Here is a 26,422-nt window from a genome sequence, read left to right on the forward strand (position 1 = left end):
GCATTGACTACTGATTTTGCTGCTAATTTATAACCCTGAGCTCCTAGCACAGATGTTCCTAGGGCGAGGTCTGATTGCTCAGTGTTTTTGCCACGATTCTAACTAACCTTCTTCTTTCTTCTTTTGCCCTTCACCGTTCTTGGAATGTAGGGACTTGTAGTATATCTTCCTTGCCTTCTCCTTCCTCCTCAACACTTGGCCCCAAATCCCCAAGTACTATCTCTTCAGCTACCTGTTCTACCTCCTCCTCAAAAGCAGAAGAGTAGTCCACAACACTGGCATAGCCTTGGGGAGGCGGGAACCAACTGGAAGTTAGTTGAAATCTCATTTTAAATGTGTTGGCTCTTCGATTCAACTGAGTGGTCCGTATGTGTGTTGGAGGGGCATTAGGCTCCTACTTGAGAACATGCTTGGTAGTCACCTTTTGAGTGTTGTCCCATCCCACTCACCTTTATTTTGCATTATTTCTGGCTTTCTAAATTGGAGTATGTATTCTTTCTATATGGGGATGCCTTGAGGAGTGAGTGAGGTGTGTCTGGTCCTTCTCAGGAGGCAGACATCTTTCCAGCACACTTCTGATAGTGTAGGAATATGTTTGGGGTTTATGCCCTCATGTTTCTTGTCCTAATTTACTAAGAGTTTCCTATCAGTGGTCATTGATTAAGTGGAAGACTGGTCAAAGTCCAGATCTGAAACCCATGTGCCAATCCCAATCATGGCAGTAAGCAGTACATTTGTGGCCTTCTTTCCCCATATGTGTGTTGGTGTTTCTTGGAGCGGTCTTTCCCCTGAACACACAACTGGCATCTCCCACACATTTGGGGATAAAACACTACACAAAAATGAGGGCTACACTTTCCATATCCCTAACTTAGAAGCCAGTGCCTGCTTTGTATATTATATAGGCAGAACTTTTATATACTAAAACAAAAGATATAATGGCCTAAATCAAATTGTTACCCCTACTTTAGTAGATGCATTGAGTCAGTGGAATGCATATATATGTTGATTTGCCATTGAGGGATTGATTCATTGTGTCTGTGATTCATACCTGCAACTGATTTTAAGATGATGTTTACAAATAAGTCTTAAGATACCTTTGATTCTGCAAGTACAGAGAATTCTCAAATGAATGTGTCTTCTTGTGACCTTTTCCCCATATTGTGGTTTCTCTATGTTAAATAGACCTTAAGCTACCAAAGATGACTATTTTTTTGTGTTATTTTCTTTAGCACAACTCCTGCTTGAAGGAGAGTACTAGTCCCTCATTTTCCATCTCCCTAGAATATGTGCTGGTATACATTGAGCATTCAGTTAACAGAAACCCAACAGAGCAGCAAGCCATTGTGGACATAAAGAACATTGTATTGATCCGCATCAGGTGGCATTAATAATCTGGAATTCCTCTATACTGGAACATAGCCATAAAGCAAAACCAGAGACTTTTACAAAGAGAAAGCATTGCATTTTTGCTTAATTACTGGGAGTTTATATAGACTACTAGCTGTGCCCGGCCACGCGTTGCTGTGGCTTAGTCTGGTGGTGTTGGTCAGTCTACATTAGGTTGTATTGATGCTGTGACCTCCACCCTTCTTTATGCTCACATTAGTAGTAGTATTTGAAGTCTGTTACCTTCTTCAATTTTTGTGTTGATTGATAATTGCTTGAGATCCCTGTTGTCTTTGGTTTGTTGTTAGTTGTAATGTCTGATTCTGCTGAGTGCGGTTTATATTTTTATTGTGGTACAATAGTCTTTTTTTTTTTGCCTGTGTAGGTGTTTATTATTATTGTTGTTGTAGTGGTCATGAAAGTTGGATAAGTTAGATGCTACTGTATTGTTTTTTGGAGGCTCAGTGTAGCACTGACTGGCCTCTCAGCCTCAGTGCCTAGGGCTGTTTCTTGCCTGTGATGGTGTTGATTCTTATTGTTGTTGTTATTGTTATTATTGTAATTGTTTTTTTGGAGGCCAAGTGTGAATGTAGGGATTGGGGAGGTGGATGAGTTGTGTTGTCAAATTTTGTATTTGTTATAGTCACAATGCGTTGTTGTAAGTATTGTGGGTCCGGATTGTGGTTTTGTGGTATGGTTGTGTTGTTACAACTGAGAGGCAAGGCTTTTGAGTTGTGTTGTCAAGTTTTGTATTTCTGGGGCGTTTAGTTGTATGCCAAGTTTTGTATTTCTGGGGCGTTTAGTTGTGTTGTTATAGTCACTATGCATTGTCGTGAGTTTTGTGGGTCCGGATTGTGGTTTTGTGGTGTGGTTGTGTTGTTACAATCGGGAGGGAATGCTTTTGTGTTGTGTTGCCAAGTTTCGTATTTTTGGGGCGTTTAGTTGTGTTGTTATAGTCATGATGCGTTGTTGTGAGTTTTGTACGTCCGGATTGTGGTTTTGTGTTGTGGTTGTGTTCTTACAACTGGGAGGCAAGGCTTTTGCGTTGTGTTGTCAAATTTTGTATTTCTGGGGCGTTTAGTTGTGTTATAGTCATGATGCGTTGTTGTGAGTTTTGTGGGTACGGATTGTGGTTTTGTGGTGTGGTTGTGTTGTTACAACCAGGAGAAAAGGCTTTTGTGTTGTGTTGTCAAGTTTTGTATTTCTGGGGCGTTTAGTTGTGTGCCAAGTTTCGTATTTCTGGGGCGTTTAGTTGTGTTGTTATAGTCACGATGCGTTGTTGTGAGTGTTATGGGTCTGGATTGTGGTTTTGTGGTGTGGTTGTGTTGTTACAACCTGGAGGGAAGGCTTTTGTGTTGTGTTGTCAAGTTTTATATTTCTGGGGCGTTTAGTTGTGTGCCAAGTTTCGTATTTCTGGGACGTTTAGTTGTGTTGTTATAGTCACGATGCATTGTTGTGAGTTTTGTGGGTCCGGATTGTGGTTTTGTGGTGTGGCTGTGTTGTTACAACTGGGAGGCAAGGCTTTTGCGTTGTGTTATTAAGTTTTATATTTCTGGGGCGTTTAGTTGTGTGCCAAGTTTCGTATTTCTGGGGCGTTTAGTTGTGTTGTTATAGTCACGATGCGTTGTTGTGAGTGTTATGGGTCTGGATTGTGGTTTTGTGGTGTGGTTGTGTTGTTACAACCTGGAGGGAAGGCTTTTGCGTTGTGTTGCCAAGTTTCGTATTTCTGGGGCGTTTAGTTGTGTTGTTATAGTCACAATGCGTTGTTGTGAGTTTTGTGGGTCCTGTGTGGTTTTGTGGTGTGGTTGTGTTGTTATAACTGGAAGGCAAGGCTTTTGCATTGTGTTGCCAAGTTTTGTATTTCTGGGGCGTTTAGTTGTGTTGTTATCGCATGATGCGTTGTTGTGAGTTTTGTGGGTCTGGATTGTGGTTTTGTGGTGTGGTTGTGTTGTTGTAACCTGGAGGCAAGGCTTTTGCATTGTGTTGCCAAATTTCGTATTTCTGGGATGTTTAGTTTTGTTGTTATAGTCACTGCGCAAACAACTTTATCATTTTATATATATAGATGTGTGTGTGCATGCATGCTATATGTATGTGTGTGTGTATATATATATATATGTATGTATATACTAGATATAAATACATATTTATGCATTAACCAATTTGAGTCTCCTTTGTGGAGAGAAAAAAGTGGTGATGATAGTAATAATAATAATAATAATAATAATAATAATAATAATAATAATAATAATAATAATAAATATGGATGAACAATGACATAAAATGTGAGTTAATACTAATGCATTATTGTTAGATTTTCCAAAACAATTCAGTTTAAGTTTAGATTAACAACATTAATATATTACATTCATGTATTCATGTCATAGATGTTGTTTACTCATTGAGTTCCATCTGTAAACTGATGCAGTATCAATTTTAATTCTCTCATCAGTTTTGTAAAGTAGAAAATGTATCCATCAGAAGAAAGCAATTGAAATTCCTAATTGGATAATAAGTCCATCTGAAATGACACAGAAGATTCTGTAAACTTTGAAGATCATTAAGTGACGTGGTTCAAAAGAAGGAATAAAGAAACAGAAAACTCTCAAATTGAGTCAGGTGTTGTGTCTATGAGCTAAACAGTTTCAATTCAGATTAAAAATGAAGACTTCAAACATCTCTGTGCTTGTTTAAATTTAAAAAAGGATGATTATACCAAAAAGTTCATTCTGTTTTTTGGCAACAACATGGAAACCCTAGGCTAGCTTGATAACAAAGATCTGCTAGGTGCTTTTTCTGGTGATTCATTTAATCTACATATTTCTCCTAACATCTTAGTGAGAAATGGAGAAAAATATGTTATGAAGCATTTAATAGTGATATATTTTGGCACAGCCCTCACTATGTACGCCAAAAACAATATTTCTTTTGCCATGCTTCTAAAATAAATATTGTCACAATAGAATAAACACTTGACATGCACACTGAGATAGACCAGTTGTGCAAAATTGCCCCCTGCTATATTCTTGAAGATATAAGAAATACTTGGTTCTTGTAGCATTATATTAGTGTGAAGTTTTACCATAGCACTCTTACCAATGCATATGTAAAACCTTGAATAGAAAATTGGAGGCTTTCAGTCTCATGCTGCCAGAGTATTTTAACAAATCCTTTTGTCAGGGTGTGATAAAGCTGGATTCAAGATCTTAGTTATTTAGAGGAACAAATTTTGTTGTTGCACCAGGGCTTATGTTCAAAAGGACAGGTGTCAGAAGGTTAGCTTCATGATAGGTAACAATTGGGTTAGTAGGTTTTACAAAACAACAGAGCCATCAGCATGGCCATTGGAGATTTGACTAATATCAGATGTTTTAATAGGGATCCATTTGTGCTTGTTACTTTTTTGACATATTAATGTCTGGTTTGCCTTTCTGGTGTGCTCTTACATACGTTTTATTTGAAACCAAGTAAAGATGTTTGATTAGTATCCATAAACTAGAATGCTCTGGGGAAGTCTATAGAGAGATGTCATTTGCATAGATAAGTAGTAGGTATGATTTGTTTTTACCACAAAATCAAACTGATGACTGTTTTATATCTTCTAGTTTCATTAAAAAAACCTGAAGCTGTTCATACAACATGCATTTTAGTGATACAGTGATTTTAGTCCAATGTCCTGTGAATAAGCACTTTTGATAGTCCCAGTATAAAATCTATAAATAACTATAGATAGATAAATATGACAGAACCTTGGCATTTCTTAGTCTACACTTGCGGACTCCAGTCTAAAAGTAGAAAGAAGGAAGAGGAGAAAGAGGTGATGATGATAGTAATAAAAACTTCAAACTTTCTCAACCACCTAAATACCCGGAAGGCACCAAGTCCCATCTGATCCCAGAAGCTATGCAGGGTCAGGTGTGTCTAGTATTTGGCTGGGGGTCACCAATGAATATGAAGTGCTGTTTCAGGAGAAGAAATTGGGAAAATCCCATTTGAATACTCCTCGCCTAAGAAAACCCTATGAAATTCATAGATCGCCATAACTCAACAGGCTACTTGAGTGCATATTCTGCCTCTCACTATCGTGATCCGTTAGCAGATAAAAAAAAGGCATTGCTGAACTAGATGGGCAAATACTATCAACTCCCAGTGGGTCTCCATATATTGCCAATGCCATATATGTGGGTTTTATGAACATGATAATTAAATTCTACTTCAAAGATTGTAGACTCCTATTATTCTGACTTTAATTATTCAACAATGCTTAACATCTGTCCCTTGCTTTTTAAAACTGTCCCAGACAAGAACAATTCTACTTTGAAAAGTCTCACCTGTATATTCATAGTGAAGACACACTATGTAGTAAGAGAAAAGATGCAAAGGATAGAAATGCCTTAGACTTCATCACATTGGGGTTTAAATGGCCCCTTTTGCCTCTTTTAAATGGGGCTTGCCAAGCGCCATCAGATGACTCTGACTTGGCCCCTCACCCATTACTCCCGAAGTGGAGGGGAAGCATCACAAGATGCTTCCTCTGCCATCATGGGGAGGAAAGTATATTTTGATTCCCTTTCAGCCATATGATGAGGACAGGATGCCAATGTGCCTTGTCCCGTCCCTACCATGTGATGGGAAAGGAGGGAGGGTGCATGGGACGCCATGAAACACCCTGCAAACCTGGCCTTTCAAAATGCCCCGACCCCAGTGGCTGTGCAAAGAGGTTCTTTATGATGCTGAAATGCACTTGAGTCTCTTCTTTCCTGAGTTCTGAAAAATATTAAAGAAAAATCACATCTAATAGAAGTACAAAGAAATATCAGCCAGATCAGTTTTCTGCCACAGCATTTTTTCTTGAATGTTTTAAAGTAGTTTTTCTTTTAAAAAATCGTAAGGCAACAAAACAATGTAGCAATCCCAGGTTTCAGGTATGATAACAAGACATTTGCCATTTGAGACTTATCGTTACATCATTTTTCCCCAAGCAGATTGTAGTCCTCCTTTGATTGATGATGCCTTAAAAACCTAGTCTGAAAAAGTAGTGTAAGCATTTGTTACTGTCAAAGCATGCACCCTAATGCTCATTTTTGAACATGTGTACTCTTAGCTCTTACTCCCCATAGGCTCCCTTGCCTCATCTTTTGCCCTTAAATAAATTTTTAGGGAGCTGACAAATGCACTGACTTTGAGAAATAAGCTTCAGTTAGGCTTTTCTAGATATCTGTTTCTTTAAGAAAGAATTTAATTATCCTTTCATTTCCCCTTCCCATTTTGGAAGATAGGCAATTAATTGTAAACATTGCTTTACTGTCCTTCCTTAAATGCTGCAGTATGTCTTGCAGCAGCACTGATTTGCAAAAGTAGAAAATGGTAGTGTAATAAGTCAAAGGAACCATATGATGTGCGAGGTTCGTAAGATTTAAATATTAACAAGTTCTGTTATCACAGACAAAGAACAAATAATGCTTCCATTTTCCTTTCATCGCTATGAGAACATTATTGAAAACTGGATATTTTGACAACTATTTTCAGTTCTTATAAAAAGCAAAAATCTGGGGCATTTGTGGTTGGGGTTTTGTACAGATGTGATTTTCTGTGCAGAAAATATTTTCCATGCAAAAATGCCACCATGCACAATTGTTGTTGTTGTTGTTGTTGTTAACCTCATTTCTGCCCCCACCTTTCTCCCCATGGGGACTCAAGGTGGCTTTCAATAACATGACACAACCCAATAAATTTAAAATTGTGGCAAATACAAATTAAAACAATTCAATATTTGTGTCATGGATACAAACTAAAATACAATAAAATACTTGTATAATTAAAATTACATCTCAAACTAAATATTATCCCCAACTTCCACCCACAATCTCCCAAGCACTATGCCCCTCATCCTCCGCAAAATGCCTGCTGGCACAGAAAGGTCTTGACCTGCATATGAAAGGTGAGCAGGGATGGAGCCACCCTGGTCTCTCAAGGGACAGAGTTCCACAGATTGGGAGAAGCCACTAAAAAGGCCCACTCTCTTGTTCCCCTAAATGCTTTAGAGTGGATAGTGGGTCACCGAGAAAGCCCTCCCCAGAAGATCATAGGTATTTGACAGGTTCATAGAGAGAGATACAGTCCTTCCTGGATCCAATCCATATGGGACTTTCTAGTTGAAAATCAGCACTTTGAATTTTGCCCAGAAACAGGTTGACATCATAAACAGTGATGATTCTCCCCTGTCCTAATCAAGGTCTCCATATTTGTGAGGCCTATTTTTTCACCAGCTTTTGGAGATTTTTCAGATATTCTCTAGTGTGAGAGAGGTGCTGTAGTTAGGGTGGTTAAAAAAAACCCTCATAAAGCTGTTTCGAATGCCCACAACCTTTTTCATCTGGAAACTACTAGTATGAAAACTGAATACAACTCAGGCTGTGATCACCTCACACACTTTGTAGGTCAACTTTTTTGAAATATTGCTTTTTTACTCTTGTATAATAAATTACTTGTCATTTCTTACACCACTAATGTTCCATCTTTCAGATATGTGTGTTATAAGAAACATGTGACAATAGATAAAACTATGACTGCCTTATCAATATTCTCCTCTGCCATCTTCCAGGAATCTTCTGTGTCTTTCTCTGCAAATCATTGAAAGTCAGTGCATAGGCAGTTTTATTCCTAATTGGATTATGTTAGGACATATAGTAATCTTTGCATGATGCAAATGAGGAGAGGCCAAATCTGACACCAGGATGGAATTTTCAATGGCAGAGTGAGATCTTTCATTCAGCAAAGGCTTTCACCATAATCAAGCTCTTAATCACCATTCTTCTCTGAGTTTGACAGCTGTATGATGTGGGAATACTTCTAAGAATGTCCAAGTAAAATTTAATGAGTCGTTTAACTGTACTTCATAGACATCTAATGTGATTATTGTGAGGCCTCAAGGGAAGAAGAAGAGCTGAGTTGGTTGCAAATATTGGTTGGCTTATCAATTTTATATGCTTGACCAGGTCATTTTTTCTGGAGGTAACTCCTAGCACAACTGCAGATATTTTGACAAGCTTTAAGAAGAGGTCAGATTAGTTTGTGTCGTTTATAAGTTCTCTAGAACACTCCCATTTTAAATTCCATGGATTAATTGACTCATTCTCCTAAATTCTATAAATATGTTAATGTTTGTTACAGATGTTAAGATTTTGCTACCATTATTTCTAAATTTCAGAGCTTTCAGGGATAAGAAGACATTTCTTGAATGTGAAAAAACCCATGCTTTGAAAGCAAAAGGTCCAATTCAATTCCTAATATTTCTTACTGCTACCCTTTCAGCAGATTAGATATGGATAAATCTGTGTGTCTCAGCTTTTCTGCTTTGAATCTTTTTAACACCCAAGTTCAAATGCATTCTTGCATGCTTTTCTCCTGCAGGAAGGGAAATCGTTCATTAGGTAATTCATGCATTTCTGTATAGTTTGCTGATAAGGTTTGAATTTTTATCAGAAAGCTACATTTAAAAATTCAAAGAGGTGTGTACTTTGAAAAATAATAGATTGGCAAGTGTGAAATAGGATGGGTCATATTAAAAGGTGAACCAAGTAGTATCTTCCTTTTGCTAATATATGAATACTGCAGTATTTGGACTGTTGATCTGCAATTTCATTATCATGCAATTTCCTATATTCCATTTGGGAGGAAAACCCTCTGAAGTTGCAATTATTCATGTTAGAGATTAAGAAATGCAATAAAGTGTTTAAGGCTTTGGGTTTGCAGGGTTACCAGTGTTTCCTCCCAACTTTGGAATCCATGAAATAATATGAAATATCAAAATATTCATCTGAAGATGTGAAGAGTGTTTCCTCATCACCACTGAGGAACCTGAGTTGTTCCTATACATTCAGAAAGAAGAAACATCTATCACAGATAGACATGCTTCAACTAGGCCTAAGCCTACTCAACAGATGGTTGAGTGTGTAAAGATAGGTTGGCCACCAAAGGGCGAATCACGGGGTCCACAAATACTCTTCTAATGGTAATGCCCCATGAGAGCAGCCGGAACCTAAGGGCCCATAATTCATCTGTTATAGACTTATCCTCAAAAGTGAAGATAAGGCGTAAAGAGCGATCATATGATTGATAGCCCTTATGGAGCCAAGTGATCATCTTTATCTTGACTGTCATCCGGCTCCTTGAAAGAATTTGACCCAAGGACCTCTGGATCACTCTTTCCGAGGTCCATCTACCCCTGTTCAATATAGAGTCTTCAATTTGAAAAGCCAGCTGTTTCGTCTGTACATGATGTTCATAGTAATCCTCTATGTATGGAGGAGAGGAATCCCCCTCCAACGGAGAGTTAGTTATCGGCTTCACCGCTGCCAAATCTAGATCCATACCTTCCCTCCTTTGAACAGTTTGATCAACAAACAAATCATCCCCTCCCTCAACCTCATCATTTTCTAATCTTAGCTCCTTACTACCCTTTTGGAGCCCAAGTTCTACCTTTCCCACCAAATCTGAAGGACAACTGGCCTCCTTTAAATCATAACCAGTATTATTATTATCCTCCCCAGGAACATCCTGTAGTCTAGTGGTGTTTACCAGTAACAAAATTCCTTTGAGGAGATGATCTAATTTCTCATTCACTGTTACGAGCTGAGAAAGGACGAGGCTAAACGATCTACCCATGAGATGGCATAACTGGGATAGATCGTGGTTCCCATGTGCATCTGTCTGACTCATTCTCTACTACAACTCTACTACTCTACTCTTCTAGCCAGACCGTCCTTCTTCTAAACAACCCAGTCCTGAATAAAGGCACCAAGGCACTAATTACTCAGAGCAATTATAACAATGTGAGTTAAGTATACTCAAATGACTCACACTGCTAAAAACATAGGTTTAAAAGGGATAGGTAAGAAACAAAAATGGGGAGAAAGCCAAGTGGCGGCAACACAAAAAATCTAATAAGGGACACTCTTTAGACAAGTACAGCAATATCCATATGCGAATCTAAAAATCTCCAATGGGGAGCATTCAGTCTGACGAAAGCTGTCCAAGCGGACCCTCTGAGGTGGCAAAGGCGATGACTCCAGTGAAGGCAGCCTCCCGGTCCAATGGCTTCCTCCACTCTCTTCCTTTCCTCCTTACCCCAGAGTAGCAGGGCCAGAAGTGGGCCAGCAGGACTCCCTTCTCCTGTGCTGGCAGGCAGCAGATGGAAACAGCAAGAAGAGTCCAGAAGCAGGTGTTTTTAAGGGCTTCCTCCGCTCTCTTCCTTTCCTCCTTACCCCAGAGTAGCAGGGCCAGAGTAGCAGGGCCAGAGGTGGGTCAGCAGGACTCCCTTCTCCTGTGCTGGCAGGCAGCAGATGGAAACAGCAAGAAGCAGGTGTTTTTAAGGGCTTCCTCCACTCTCTTCCTTTCCTCCTTACCCCAGAGTAGCAGGGCCAGAGGTGGGCCAGCAGGACTCCCTTCTCCTGTGCTGGCAGGCAGCAAACAGCAAGAAGCAGGTGTTTTTAAGGGCTTCCTCCACTCTCTTCCTTTCCTCCTTACCCCAGAGTAGCAGGGCCAGAGTAGCAGGGCCAGAGGTGGGTCAGCAGGACTCCCTTCTCCTGTGCTGGCAGGCAGCAGATGGAAACAGCAAGAAGAGTCCAGAAGCAGGTGTTTTTAAGGGCTTCCTCCACTCTCTTCCTTTCCTCCTTACCCCAGAGTAGCAGGGCCAGAGTAGCAGGGCCAGAGGTGGGCCAGCAGGACTCCCTTCTCAGTTCAACAGGGACAAATACAAGATACTTCACTTCGGCAGAAAAAATGGAATGCAAAGATACAGAATAGGGGACGCCTGGCTAGACAGCACGTGTGAAAAAGATCTTGGAGTCCTTGTGGACAACAAGTTAAACATGAGCCAACAATGTGATGCGGCTGCTAAGAAAGCCAATGGGATTTTGGCCTGCATCAATAGGGGCATAGCGTCTAGATCCAGGGAAGTCATGCTCCCCCTCTATTCTGCCTTGGTCAGGCCACACCTGGAATACTGTGTCCAATTCTGGGCACCGCAGTTGAAAGGAGACGTTGACAAGCTGGAAAGCGTCCAGAGGAGGGCAACTAAAATGATCAAAGGTCTGGAGAACAAGCTCTATGAGGAGCGGCTTAAAGAACTGGGCATGTTTAGCCTGCAGAAGAGAAGGCTAAGAGGAGACATGATAGCCATGTACAAATACGTGAGGGGAAGTCATAGGGAGGAGGGAGCAAGCTTGTTTTCTGCTGCCCTGCGGACTAGGACGTGGAACAATGGCTTCAAACTACAGGAAAGGAGATTCCACCTGAACATCAGGAAGAACTTCCTCACTGTGAGGACTGTTCGGCAGTGGAACTCTCTGACCCGGACTGTGGTGGAGGCGCCTTCCTTGGAGGCTTTTAAGCAGAGGCTGGATGGCCATCTGTCGGGGGTGCTTTGAATACGATTTCCTGCTTCTTGGCAGGGGGTTGGACTAGATGGCCCATGAGGTCTCTTCCAACTCTACTATTCTATGATTCTATGAAAAGTGAATTTTAGTTAATCCTAATAGAAATACTGCTTTCCTATGGATTTTGCATTTTGTTTTCTTCTCATAGATCGTTCTCCATTTTTTCTGGGTCTTTTTTTCAGATGAAACTAAAAGAGTTTCAGTGAAAATAATGAAATTCCACAGGGACATTTTGCACATGCATACTTTTGCCCATCAAAGCCCCTGCTCTCTATTTGGCTGTCATTTATTCTGAAGGAAAACTGGGCCACTGCAGAAACATTACAAATTTCTTTTTTATGTTATGCTTTGGGTTTTGTTTCTTGTAAGGTTATGACTTTCATTTGAAAAGTCAATGTAAAGATTAATCATTTGCAGTCATACAGATGTATATCAGACAGCAAGTTTTTAATGCTGTTATAGTTCCTCAAATTACATAACATATACAGTACCTGTGGTTTGGTAGAAATGTAATGCCCAAAAGATGTATAAAGATTTACTTCAGGGAGTCCATGATTTATATCTAGGCTCCTTCCTTCTTTGTTAAATATGCGAGGTCAGCAAAACCACTGAGCTATCATCCTCCCTTCATATCCCAGTCAAATGCTGATACATTACCACTTCTCCTAACTTCTAGCAGCTCTGAGTACTAGTAAATACATGAGCTCTACTTCAGTCTACAAATTCCCATTACTCTCAAATGAAGCAGGCTAGAAATAGTATATGCTCATGCTTTGCAAAGATATGTGGCTTGGGTCCTGGGTTTCTACTACAGCTAAGAGATGCACGGGTAGAGCTGTTTCTCCTTCTAAGGAAAGAAATGGTAATAGATGAGGTGACTGTAACAGCAAAGCACAAGTATTGGATGATGGAAAAAGAGGGAGCTAGAGGAGGGTGGGGAGTCATCTCTATGATGTTGCATTTCAAATATAATCTCTCAAATCAAGCTCTGTATAGACGATCCTTCTCTCTTATGTATGGTATTCATTATCATTTCTTCTCATCAAGTAAATAATTGTTTTCAGATTCTTCCACACAGTTCTGTTTAAGATACAGATAGTTAAAATGAACATCATTGAGGTGAAAGACAGAAACATGCTCTACTCAATGGAGCATGGTTGAATAAAGTGGCTAAATTGCATAAATGAATGGGCAAATGGGAAAAATCCCTTGAAACTTGGTGCAAGAAGAAAAGGGCTGCAACCCAACAAAGCACTTCAATACAATCTGTAACAATAGATGGAAGAAAATACTGAAGGGACTTGCAGGAATTCGGTAACTTCAAAAATGAGATATTTTTATGACCCTCCAATACACATTACACATAATCATGTCAGGCAAGAATACTCAGGCGTGCTGGGAGACAGTGGCTGCAGAAGCTCACAAAGCAAATTGTGTCTGAAATTGTTGTGAAGGCTATTCCTAGAAGACAAGGCAAAAGGAGAAGTTGATACTTTGCAAAAAATCTACAATGACTGGAGATAGATGAGGCCTTACAAGCTTCTGCCTCAAGTAGAAATTAGAAGCATATTGGAAAATATTTTTTAAAAAAAATAGTTGAAAATGTGATTCCTGTGTGTCAAGAAAACCTTTTGTTGTTATTGTTGTGTGCCTTTGAATCATATCTGACTTCTGGTGACCCTAAGATGAACCCATCTCAAAGTTTTCTTGGAAGATTTGTTTGAGGGGATTGTGAGGTTGAGGGGGTGTGACTTGCCCAAAGCCACCCAATGGGTTTCCAAGTCTTAGGATGCCATTGGTGTCCCAATCCTAGTGCAACACTCAAAAGTGTTATATTTACTCTTCTTGTGAAATAGTTTGCACATGGGGGTTGTGTGCAAAAACATTTTTGCATAGAAAACAGCAAAATTCACACATAGTTATTTTGTACAGTAGAAAATAACTTTCTATACAGGGGAAAATATTGTTTTCTGTATAGAAAGTCTGAGGAATTCCCAGAAATTTCTGCATAAAACAGCCATGTACAAGTTTTTCACAGGAGAAAGTTTTTAAAAAGTACGGTTTTTGAATATTAACTTGCAGTAAAATGATAATTATTAAAATTAGTTACTGTTTTTGTTGAAAATTAGTGAAGACTTAAGCTGAGATCCGTTTTTCAATAAATGGAATGTGTCAGAATACAGGTGCCTGACCTGGAGGTGGGCCCTTCTTCTCACTTGAATGCCCTCCTTCCTTGTCTTCTTATGTGGACAAGAGAGTTCAGTGAGGATGTGGTTCTTTGGTCTCATTGGTTCTGTGAGGGTCAAAATTCTGTGGAAGGCTCAGGTATCATGGCTTAGAATTAGAATATGGGTCTATTTCTTTAGCCATAGCTCAGAATGTTCATTTTCATTTTCCAGATTTAAAGCTTCCACCATGATCAAGATGCTGGTCAGACTTATACATGTCTGAGACCCTTCAAATCGTGAAACTAGGAAAAGATCACACATAATGCATGCTCAATGGCAAGATCAGTGTCATGTCAGGATGACCATAAAACTGATGTTTATTATATGAAAATATGTATTGATTATGTATGGACAAATGTATCTTTATTAATCAATACATATTTTTACATTGGACATACTGGCACAGCCTAATATAATTCTCTGTAAATAGGTAGTTCACAAGCAACTTTTTAGTCTTTGGTATCTATGATAGCCATACTTATTGTCTGCAGTGAAAACATATTATTACAGATTTTATAATTCACCCCAAAACTTTGGGGAAGTAGAACTAAGGAAAGTACTTTCCTTAAACAAGTAACAAGTATTTTAATGTAAGAGCTATTCTGTTGTATTGAATCATCATGGCCTAAATCCAGTTGCTTTTTATTGTAGGAGACCTATTGAAATAATGAGAATGTGACAAGTTGACCCTTCTATAACCTCCTCTGATTCTGTTGAAATGATTCAGACTGAGGTTGAAAGTGGGCATTGGGCAGTAGATTTTAAAAGATTGGCTACTTATATGTTCATATCTTTTATTTGGGGTCGGTCCATAACATTATGACTGTACCATATTTTGCATTCTTCTTCCTTATATTAAGCGTGTGCATTATTCATTAATTATAAAAGGTTTATTTATTTATTTCCTTCTATCCTTCTTTCTTTAACTTCAGGATATTTTGGGGAAAACATTAGGCTGAAAAACTTTGCTTTTTATATAAAAAAATATTGACTCAAAACCCAACACTTTTGTGTAAGACTTAGTGCATTTTGTGTGTACATTGGTTTTTGTGCAAAAAATAGATTTTGCATAAAACAAAAGCTTTTTGCACAATCATTTCTGTGAGGAAACACTTCCAAAACCACTCCTCCATAAATAAAAAAATGTTCAACAGCTCTTGCAGTCTCACCCTGAAAGGAGAAAATATTTGAAATCATCATCCTTGCATTCAAGAAATCCTTGCTAGCATTAATTGTTAAAATGCAATATAATAAAGAAATATAAAATACTATTTTCTGAAGATAATGATGGATAATGTTTTGTATCTTTAAAAAGTTATGTAGTAAGAGATGTCTTTCTTGGTTTCTAGGATCAATGGTTTTGGCGTGTCAGAAATAACAGAGTAATGGATGGATACCCCATGCAGATCACCTACTTCTGGAGAGGACTGCCCCCAAGTATTGATGCTGTTTATGAAAACAGTGACGGGAATTTTGTATTCTTTAAAGGTAAATACTACAAATAAAACAACACTTAAGTAAACAGAAAATTTATGCAGAAACATCTTATATTGTTGCATTTTATGTCAGTCTTGGGAAGCTCTTACATGGAAATGTTTTTAGTAAATATATATTCTTCTTAGATAGTCTTCCTTTATAACTCAAGATAGAACAATTGAGTCTAAGATGGAATAAAGGAAACTGTTTTGGTTGAAATCTTCATATTAAGTGTTACAATTTGCAAATACAAAAGCTCTACATAGCTGGAAATCTAATAGCCTCTAGATGTTTTGTGTCACGCCTCCCTATAACTATTTACCGTTAACCATGCTGGCTGGTGCTCATGGGAACTATAGTATAGAACATCTTGAGGATGCTGTTGCTTTTCCCGTCTCAGAACACGTCTCTGATCCTGCTATGAATCCTTATGGCAGCTTAGGTGGAAATTCAAGAACATATTGTGAGGTTTTATTTCAGTAATGCTGTTGATGAACTCAAGTTCGACTGGGGCAGTGCCTTCGAAATAGATTCATCATTGCTAATTCAGAAACTGTAGGTAGGTTATAATGCAGCTTCTAGATTACAAACTGGAACAAAGGTTATGAACATACTATGCTTGGCTGCATCAGTTTCAATAATTCCCAGTTTTGATTTTTTAATGACCTACATATCTGAAGACTGAGAACTGGGAGGATGTTCAACTCAATATATGCAAATACAACAAGTAGGGATCATAACAGTGGGGTGATGCTTTCAGACTTTAAAAATACTGTCCAGGACTCTGATTTCATTTTGGCAATAGAGTTAAGAACTTGAATAATTCTTGAAAGATTAGTCTGCATTCCATAGTGGATTCACCTTATATTAGAAAAGACGTGACCAGTTTGTGACCCTTTCAGGGTAATTTTGCCCCTCCAAAATACTGGCATTAACTTCATATGCACCACCATCTCCTAAAGAATAATTTAAACGTTATTCTGGCATATTTCTGGGGGCAGGGGGAGGAAAGATCCATTTAGAATCGCGAAGGAACTGGATGGTCATTTCCATTATTGTAAAAAGAATACAGTAGAGTTTCACTTATTCAACATTCGCTTATCCAGTGTTCTGGATTATCCAATGCAGTCTGCCTCCTACCTGAATCCACAGCTGTTTCTCTAGGCAGCAAGGACTTAACTTTTTTACTGATTTAATTTCAGACAGTGTTGTTACTGTAAGTTCATTTTATGCAATTCTATCTTTATTTGTAGTCAATTTCTTAGTAGTCAAAGTTTTTGTAGTCAATGTTTTCAGTACATTGCAATGTTTTGGTGCTATGTAAATTTGTAAATACAGTAATTACTACATAACGTTACCATGTATTGAACTGCTTTTTCTGTCATTTCTTGTAAAACATGATGTTTTGGTGCTTAATTTGTAAAATCATAGCTTAATTTGACATTTAATATGCTTTTCCTTAATCTCTCCTTATTATCCAACATTTTTGCTTATCCAACATTCTGCCAGCCCGTTTATGTTGGATAACTGAGACTCTACTGTATTTGGAGCCTGAAAAACATCCAGGGGAAAATGGGCGTGAACTGTGACCACTCTGCTTTAAAATTAGTCCCATTCAGCATGACGGGGATTGCTTTTGTGTAAATATTCATAAAACTGTGCTGCACTCATTGATACTATTTATATGCAGTTAAGTACATCCCCATATGGCTCAGTTCCAGGTTTAAAGCCATATTTTCCCATAAGAAACTGCCTATGTTTTAAATTTTCAGTGGAAGCCCATCTTTTTGTTCCATCACTGGTGCACTTGGTGCAAGAAGGATTTCTTTATGACTGCCCTTAGATCCTCACATTCCCTTCCCATAGAGATTAATCTGGCACCCCCTGTGCTATATTTCTGGAGATAAATAGTATATCTATTTTTTTAAATCTCAAAAGGCCTAGGACTTAGGGCAGTGTATCTCAAATGACACTCTTCCAGGGGTTTTGGATTTCAGCTCCTAGAAATCCCAGCCAGCTTACCAGCTGTTGGGAATTGTGGGAGTTGAAGTCCAAAACATCTGGAGGAGCCCATTTTGAGAAACTCTGTTCTATGACCTTGAGTGGTGTGCTGAAATTTCTATATATTGTTTTCTTTTTCAATACTTGTATTTTTAATAAATTTTCAGTTTTTCATAGTTTAATTTTTAGCTTTTTTAACTCTTGTAAGCTGCCTTGACTTACAAAATGGGAAGTTTATAAACAAAACCAGTCTTCAGTGTTTAGCAACTGTTTGCCTGATGTTTTAAAAATCTGGGAAGAATGGTACTGCATGGGAGTTAAATTTGTGTATAGCTACTACCCTAATATTTCATTTGCTTCCCTCTTTCTAATCAGAGTTATTTACTTGAAACATTCCTTGCTTTTCTTGCTTACTATGTCATCTATGTCACATAATAATTTATTTCCTTCTGACATGTTGACTTTAGATTTCAGGTGGGAAATGAATTATTAATAAACTTCCTTTTTAATCCAAGTATTTTCTATCATTTAAACATTATATAAAACTTAGAAACCATAGCATGTGCAATTAACTATTTTATCAGCATTCTGCCCTCTCCCACACAGTATTTTTTTTCTGTGAGGTATCATCTGTTGCCTAAAATTAAAGGTCTTAAATATGGATCTAATTTGAGCTTAATGTGAAAATTATACTGTATGTTGAATAAATGCTAGTTTATCATTACAACCTGTTCATAGGGAGTGAAACCTCATGTAAGGTATGATTATTTATGAAGCAGGGATGACTAAATAAGGAATATTTGCATTCATAACAATAAGGCATCAGGTTAAAATTCTCTACTTCAAGTGTACAGGTTGTGATCACTGATGATTATAGCTCAAAGATCGTGAGGAAGGTAGACAATCGGCATAGTTACTGAAGATGCATGATCCTTTCAAATTTAATTTTTCTCAATTTATTATTTCTCCATTCCTTGATTTGTTCCTTCTCATTTCTACTTGCTGGAGGCTGAGGCAGAGGTACAACTCCATGTACTCTCTTAAACCATTAAGCTGCTGAACTTGCTGACCAAAAGGTTGGCAGTTTGAATCCGGGGAGCAGGGTGAGTTCCCGCTGTTAGCCCCAGCTTCTGCCAACCTAGCAGTTTGAAAACATGCAAATCTGAGTAGATCAATAGGTACCACTCTGGCAGGAATGTAATGGTGCTCCATGTAGTTATGCCGGCCACATGACCTAGGAGGTGTCTACAGACAACACCGGCTCCTCGGCTTAGAAATGGAGACGAGCATCAACCCCCAGAGTTGTACATGACTAGACTTAATGTCAGGGGAAAACCTTTACCTTTATGTGAAGCGGGCTAATGTAATTCAAATTATATGTATGATCCAGCATCAGCACTCTGTTGTCAAGGAAAAACACCAATAAGATTCATGAACAAATAAGGCAAGGCTCAAGGTTGCAACTGTATGAGATGCAAAATATCCTCTTCCCACTTTGAATCATAGAGTTGAAGGGACCACAAGGACCATGTAAACCAACTTCATTGTCATTGTGTGCCTTCAAGTGATTTATTTTGACTTAAAGTAACCCATAGATGATCATGTCATGGAGTTTTCTAGGACTTGCCCAGGGTCAACCAGTGGCTTTCATTGCAGGAAAACCCAACAAAAGCATTCCCAAGAAATTGCCACACACCCTCTGTTTAAAGACCTCCAAAGAAAGAGAGTTCAACACCTTCTGAGGTTGTAGTACAACTCATTAAATCAAAAGGTTTCCCCTAATATTTTGGTGGACTCTCTTTTCTTGTAATTTGTATCCATTAGCTCATGTCCTAGTCCCTGGATTAGCTGAAAACAACCTTGTTTCAGGGTTGTTGTATGTCTTTCGGGCTGTGTGGCCATGTTCCACACATGTTCCAACATGGCCACACAGCCCGAAAGACATACAACAACCCTGTGATCCCGGCCATGAAAGCCTTCGACAACCTTGTTTCATTTTATGCATGATGTCCCTTTAGATATATAATGGTGATGATCATAACACTTCTCTGTATTCTCTTCTAAACATATTCAACTGTCCACATTGTTCTTCATAAAGCTTGGTTTACAGATCTTTGATCATCTTTGTCATCTTCCTCTGGACATGTTCTGATTTGTTAATATCCTTGTTGAATTGTGGTGCCCAGAACTGAACAAATGATTTCAAGTAATTTCTGACCAAAAGAGAATAGAATGGCACTACTATTTTTTGCAATTGATTGTTATTTCAGATAGGGAACAGGGAATGTGTGGCCTTACAGATGTTGTAACACAACACATCTGTTCTCTCAACTAGTTTATTTAAGGAAAGTGCTATCCAACAACAACTGAAGGTTTCCATAATTACAGTCCCAGTCAAAATAGTGTTGATAGAAGACTTGAAAGAAAACTGAATAGAAACTGGACGAAGGAAAGCCACATATTTTATCCAGCTCTATATTTCCTTATGTCTTTGAAGGACAAATTAATCCTAGTCCCAAATTCTGTGCACACTCACATGCCAGAAATCCCCATTAAACCGAGCCAGACTTACTTCTACATAAATATGCATGAGATTATGCTGCACATCTCCTTAATGGGCTGTTAAGTTCATTGTTTGTGCAGCACTGTCCATTGGCGTATGTTTTAAGAGCTAACAGATGCATATTCCAATGGTATTATGAAGATAGAAACAACATTTTTAATCTTATGCGAAGTCACATATCTTTTTCTTCCACTTGTGTTTATAATGCTACATAAGTAGCACACAATTCAATCATGTTTTATTGCCATGTAATACTGTTTTACAGTAAGATGAATCTCTGGAACAATTTTTCTTCTAGATTTATATAATCATTTTACATTTCTCAAGCATGCTATTGTCTAATCCAGTGGTTTTCAATCTGGGGGTCCCCAGGTGTTTTGGCCTACAACTCCCAGAAATCCCAGCCAGTTTACCAGGTGTTAGGATTTCTGGGAGTTGAATGCCTAAACATCTGGAGACCCACAGGTTGAGAACCACCATTCTAATCCCTTGTTGTTAGATTGTTGTAACTTCAGACTTTTAAGCAACTTCTATACAACTGTCATCAGTGTTATAAAATAGCATATTTTGTAAGGAAATCCCTTTATTTTGCATGTTAAGGATGAACTAATTAGGCAGTGTAATGAAAGTCTAAGGTCACCTCTTAGCTGAAACAGGAGTGAGTTCCCATGAGCATAGCTAGCATTTTAGACTGCCCCTTATATTCCTGCAATGTTTTTGTCGCTGGAAATGGGATGCTTCATTCATATAATGCCCTTTGCAAGCCAATTTTCCCCCTAAAAATAAAGTTTTGCATGATTTTGCTCAAAATTTTTCCAATATTCACAAATACCGGGGTCCTTATACCTTTGACCACCCTTATATGTCCTAGGAGCCCTATTCAGAGTTCTACACAATTTTACACTCTGAATGTTTAGTTATTATTATTGTCCTGCTTTTAATTCTATTGATGTATTTTATTGTTTTATGTAGTTATGTTTTTAATTCATTGTTCTGTGTTTTAACTTGTGCTGTTGGGCTTGTTCCCATGTGAGCCACCCCGAGTCCCTTTGGGAAGATGGAGGTGGGATACAAAAATAAAGTTATTATTATTATTGCCTTAAATCTTAAGCAAATTTCTATTTCTCTCTACTACAGAAATTGTAATAGAACTTTTTCCCGAACTCTAGGACAAAAATAAGCCACTCAGGCAGCAAAGGCAACTATCTAGGGCAAGCTGATTTCAAGCTGCCTGTCTGTCTTTCTTTTCTTTCCCAAGCAAGAATGGGCCTTGTCTTCCCCAAGTATCTTTCATGATCCAAATGAAATAATTCTTATAATCAGAGCCAAGTTCCCATCAATTTGGGCAAGGAGACTGGATAAAGTCCAGTACTCTGGTATCAACAGAAAAGACCCAGTGACCTCTATTAGTGACAAGTGCTCAGTCTTAGGAAAGGATACAGATTGGGAAAGCTTTTTGGTATCAGAAGGGCCACTTCAGTTTCACATAACTTCTTGGCTAGAGAGGCTTTTAGCTCTTGATGAAATATACCATCTGACACTGTTAGTGCCTGCGGTTTTTCTTTTTTGCCTAGTAATCTACAGTAAGAATCTCTATCCAAACACATGTTTACAATCGCTATCCAAACATGTAAATCTACAGTTATGTTAGTCTCCTGTATTACAATGAAAAATGTACAATTCTCCCCCAGGTGAGCAAGATTAAAAAAAATTTCACACTCACAATCTTTACACTGGATGACACAGGCTTTATGCCTACTAGCAAAAATAACCTTCATTTTTGGAAGTTGAGGCTTCACTAAAGGCTGTAAGGTTTTCAGTTGGTACAAATGAGTTGTTTTTTTTTAATGTTCCTTATATTTCGCATTGAAACTTGAGTGGGAAAACCAATGAAATCACCTACTTAGAAACTTATTTGAATGAACATAGCTATAAAATATTTTTTGTACTTTCATATGTACTTAACCTTCTGCCTTGTGGGTCAATATTGATTGAGATTATGCTGGCTGACAATATAATATGAATGCACTCCTAAAATACAATAACATTATTTCATTTTCATTCCAGGCTGATTTTGTTATTGGATAACAATAAGGAAATGCAGGGAAGTTAGTTAAAAAAAACTAACTTCTCTGCAGCTTTTTAAAACTAAGGTCTCTGTAGAGGAAATGTAGATTGTGAAATGTTTTCTAATGTGATCAAGAATTTAAGCAGTGCTAAAAGCTAACTGTCAAAGACATCTGCAGTATTAAAATTTGTGTGAAGCCAAATGCAGTAAGAAGTTTGCTGTAAAATTCATGCTATTCTTGTAATAATTTTCTACATTGGTCACCCTACTGCTTGACAGTTTCATTCTGAAAGCTAAAATTTACTGGCAGGGTAACAACGAGGGGCCAGTAACATCACCCATATAATTTTTTGTAACAAAAATTAAGCACAAGTGGGAACAGGTCTTTCAAAAAGCAAAATACAAAAAATAACACTAAATTTTAGTATCATTGTTGCTTATCTGTTCTCTCTGTAGGGCAACTTAAATATTAAGACAATCAAAAGGAATAGTTATTTACCTATATCCATTGTCATTGATTATCTAGCAAAAATACTAAATTGAGAGATTAACATCTCTGCCTACTTCAAGGGGTTGGCTATGAGGTGTCTTTAAGATTTCATGCACAGACGGTATGTCCTGCATTTTAAGTAAAAAAAAAATACTTTGAGTGATTGATATTGTGACTTTTAGGGACCACATATACTACTGCAGTAGTAAATTTGTTTTATAGGATCGAATGTGTCTATTGTTTCTATATCACTGTATTCCTTGATAGATATAGATTATATGTGCACATGTGTGACTGATTTCATGATATGTCTTCCATTGCTACTCTGTATGCACTAATTCAACATTTATCCATTTGAGGGTAGCACACAGATGAATAATGTGGCTTATTCAAAGAATATGCATTTTTAGATTTCCATTCCCCTTAAAATGGCCCATGGCTTTTATGGTGCTTGACTATGGATTGGGATTATTGTCTATGTTTTAAGTTATTTTAACTTTGTGAGAAGTGTTATTATATTGTGATGTTATTGTGTTACTGTTTTTATTGATGTAATACTGTTTTGGGCTTGTCCCAATGTAAGCCGTCCCGAGTCCTTCGGGAGATGGAGCAGGGTATAAATAAAGTTTTTATTATTATTATTATTATTATTATTATTATTATTATTATTATTCTGCAGGGTTTGAATTTTTTTGTAAATGTCATAGTATAATAGGTTTCGGGAGAAAAGGATGAAACCCCATTGCATGTTTTTATGTGCCATCAAGTTAGATTTGTCTTACAGCAGCCCTGTGAATGGCAGACCTCCAAGGCATCCTCTTATCAACAGCCCTTCTCAGGTCTTGCAAATTCAAGGCTGTGATTTCCTTTACTGAATTTTCTAACCTGTAATGCAGTATTATTCTTTGGCTATATCCTTCAACCTTTCCAAGCGTTATTATATTTTTTCAATTTCTCATGATAGATTTTAATAGCCCATATTATCCATACAGCACACAACATTCCATAGAGCTGATTTTCTAGTTGCCACCTTACTTCACACTTTACCCTTGAGAATCTGATCTAGTTCTTTCATAGCTTCCCTTGGTTTTAGTGTGTTTCTGGTTGTTTTTGTTTGTTTTTCTTCTAGCAAAGAAAAGGTAAGATTCTTATTTCACCTGCAGGGAGATGGTAATAGCAAATTTGTGTAGTGGTGAAGTCATAGGAATATGAATAGAAAGAACATTTGAAAATATGTTTAAAATGCTGGAACCTGTGATTCTGAAGTGTAAGGAAACTCTAATATGAAGGATTCTGGAATAATGAGAAGATCTGCAGATCAGAGCATAAGATTTACAGGTAGATTTTTTTGTGCACAGAACAGCAGTGTATTTTTCTCATAATAAATCCCCAATTACATAATGTCTGTGCAGCAAACATTTTATCCACAGAAAATAATATTCCTGTGCATAAATATGATGTTCCTAGAAAATGATGCGCTATGTACAAAAAATGCTGTTTTCTTTGACAAACTTATGCAAATTTTGTGCAGAATAAATTCCAAACAAAATGTATGAAAACTGTGAATTGAGAAGAAAAATACTAAAATCGCTTACTGCTTTCCCCAGTGGCGAAGTGCGTTAAAGCGCTGAGCTGCTGAACTTGCAGACCGAAAGGTCCCAGGTTCAAACCCCGGGAGCGGCATGAGCGGCCGCTGTTAGCTACAGCTCCTGCCAACCTAGCAGTTCAAAAACATTCCAATGTGAGTAGATCAATAGGTGCCACTCCAGCGGGAAGGTAACGGCACTCCATGCAGTCATGCCAGCCACATGACCTTGGAGGTGTCTACGGACAACGCCGGCTCTTTGGCTTAGAAATGGAGATGAGCACCAACCCCCAGAGTCAGACATGACTGGACTTAACGTCAGGGGAAAACCTTAACCTTTCTTTGAGGAAATCTCTAGGAGAGGAGTGGTTTGAACTATATCCCATTTTCTAATTAAAGGCATGATAAAAAGCAGTGGTGTAAATTACAGAGATTCTGAGGAAAGAAAGCAAATTTTCCCCAAAGTCTCTTTTTATTCTTTAAGACTTTTTCTTTGTCTTAATATGACTAGAAAATATCCATAAAACAAACCATGCCACAGGTACTGGTTTTTCCATGACAGTAACATGACAACAAGCATGATCATCAGTCTTTAGGCAGTGGTTCTCAACCTGTGAGTCCCCAGATGTCTTTGGCCTACAACTCCCAGGAATCCCAGCCAGTTTACCAGCTGTTAGGATTTCTGGGAGTTGAAGGCCAAGATATATGGGGATCCACAGGTTGAAGATAAAGTAAAATTTAATTTTGAAATTTCTATAGAAAATGGCTCAAGGGCTCTTCAAGAAACATGTCTTCCCAGATACTTTGTTAAATACAAATTCCTACTTTTATACTTGCCAAAAGTGATGGTGCAGAGGAAAGTCTCCAAATAAACACACTTTCCCATTATCTCCTCTGCCTCAAATTGTCTTAGGGTATGTCTGCATTACAGCCAGTGCATTCCCTAAATACACCATCAGCAAAAGGTTTGTATTGTTTTGGCTCAAATTGTGTTCTAACTTTTTATCAAATGACATTTTCCACCTTCAGTTGCAGCCAATATTTTCTATTCTATGGGTTAATACAACATGCTGCAGATTTCCTGGACAATTAATTGAGCACCAAGTCAAAGGCAGAATAATAACCATGTATCGCCTTTTGGTCTCACTTTTTGATGCACTAGTAGGCAGCATATATCAAGCCCTTGTGTGGGCTGCCATTCATGGCTGATGAGCTGCATCAATTTCTTGAGTCACAATCACGAGGTGCGTAGGCTTATCCATTTGGAATTCTGCAGCATATTGAGGATACAATATGACAATGTCAAATGTATGAATCAGTTGCGCATTTTAAGCTTTTTATCACTGTTATATATCAGTACTGCACCCCTGTATTCTAATGTAGTTAGCAAAGCTGAAAGTTACATATTTCTTGGGCAGAATTAAGGGTAAATTTGAAGGTTTTAAAACTTGGTCAGACTGTTTAGATTCTGCCACTTGGATGCATTTTATCAACAGAAAATAATTCAAGAATCTAATGTAGGTCTTTCTTCCCTTTTTCGCTTCTCAGGTAACAAATTCTGGGTCTTCAAGGACACCACACTCCAGCCAGGGTATCCTCATGATTTGATAACATTGGGGAATGGGATTCCACCCCATGGGATTGATTCAGCAATTTGGTGGGAGGATGTTGGGAAAACATACTTCTTCAAAGGAGACAGGTTGGTATCTTGGAACAAATAATTCAATTTTTGGTGTGACTGGTACTCATACTCCCTTACTGCTAGGCAATCCCATGAAATGGACTCAGGCAGAACATCCTGTTTTATAAGTATTTTACCACACTGAGATCATTTGATTTTTGTATTTGTGCTCCTTTACACAGGTTAAACCAGTTGTCTTTTGTCTCTAGCCAATTACTATAGAACTTCTCTGTTCAGGGTGACAAGGCTTTGTTGTTTCAGGAGTTTTATCCCACATTTTTTTCTCTTACCTAATTAGCCATGGTTGAATAAACAGATGGTAATGATTATGATAGGCATCAATATTGATAAGTGTTTGGAAGAATATGCCATTGGAGATTGTGTGAAGTATCTCTTTTAGTTCAAACATGAATGATTTTTTTTTTTTTTGCTATACATTGTTTGAACTTCAGAGCTCTTGGGAATAAAACTATTATAGTTTGTCCACTTCTAGAAAATATAC

At 38.0% G+C, this 26,422-nt stretch overlaps 1 protein-coding gene across 3 annotated transcripts in view; it reads left to right on the top strand.

The window, feature by feature from the left end:
- Positions 1–26,422, top strand: part of mmp16 (matrix metallopeptidase 16) — a 215,524-nt gene that overhangs the window by 168,375 nt on the left and 20,727 nt on the right. For all 3 annotated transcript variants that reach the window (XM_062980199.1, XM_003219534.4, XM_062980200.1), the window contains 2 exons: positions 15,406–15,544; positions 25,788–25,938. In XM_062980199.1, the coding sequence (XP_062836269.1) occupies positions 15,406–15,544; positions 25,788–25,938 (290 nt within the window). The remainder of the gene's footprint in view (positions 1–15,405; positions 15,545–25,787; positions 25,939–26,422) is intronic.

Source organism: Anolis carolinensis, chromosome 4, assembly GCF_035594765.1.
Source record: "Anolis carolinensis isolate JA03-04 chromosome 4, rAnoCar3.1.pri, whole genome shotgun sequence".
Classification (NCBI taxonomy): Eukaryota; Metazoa; Chordata; class Lepidosauria; order Squamata; family Dactyloidae; genus Anolis; species Anolis carolinensis.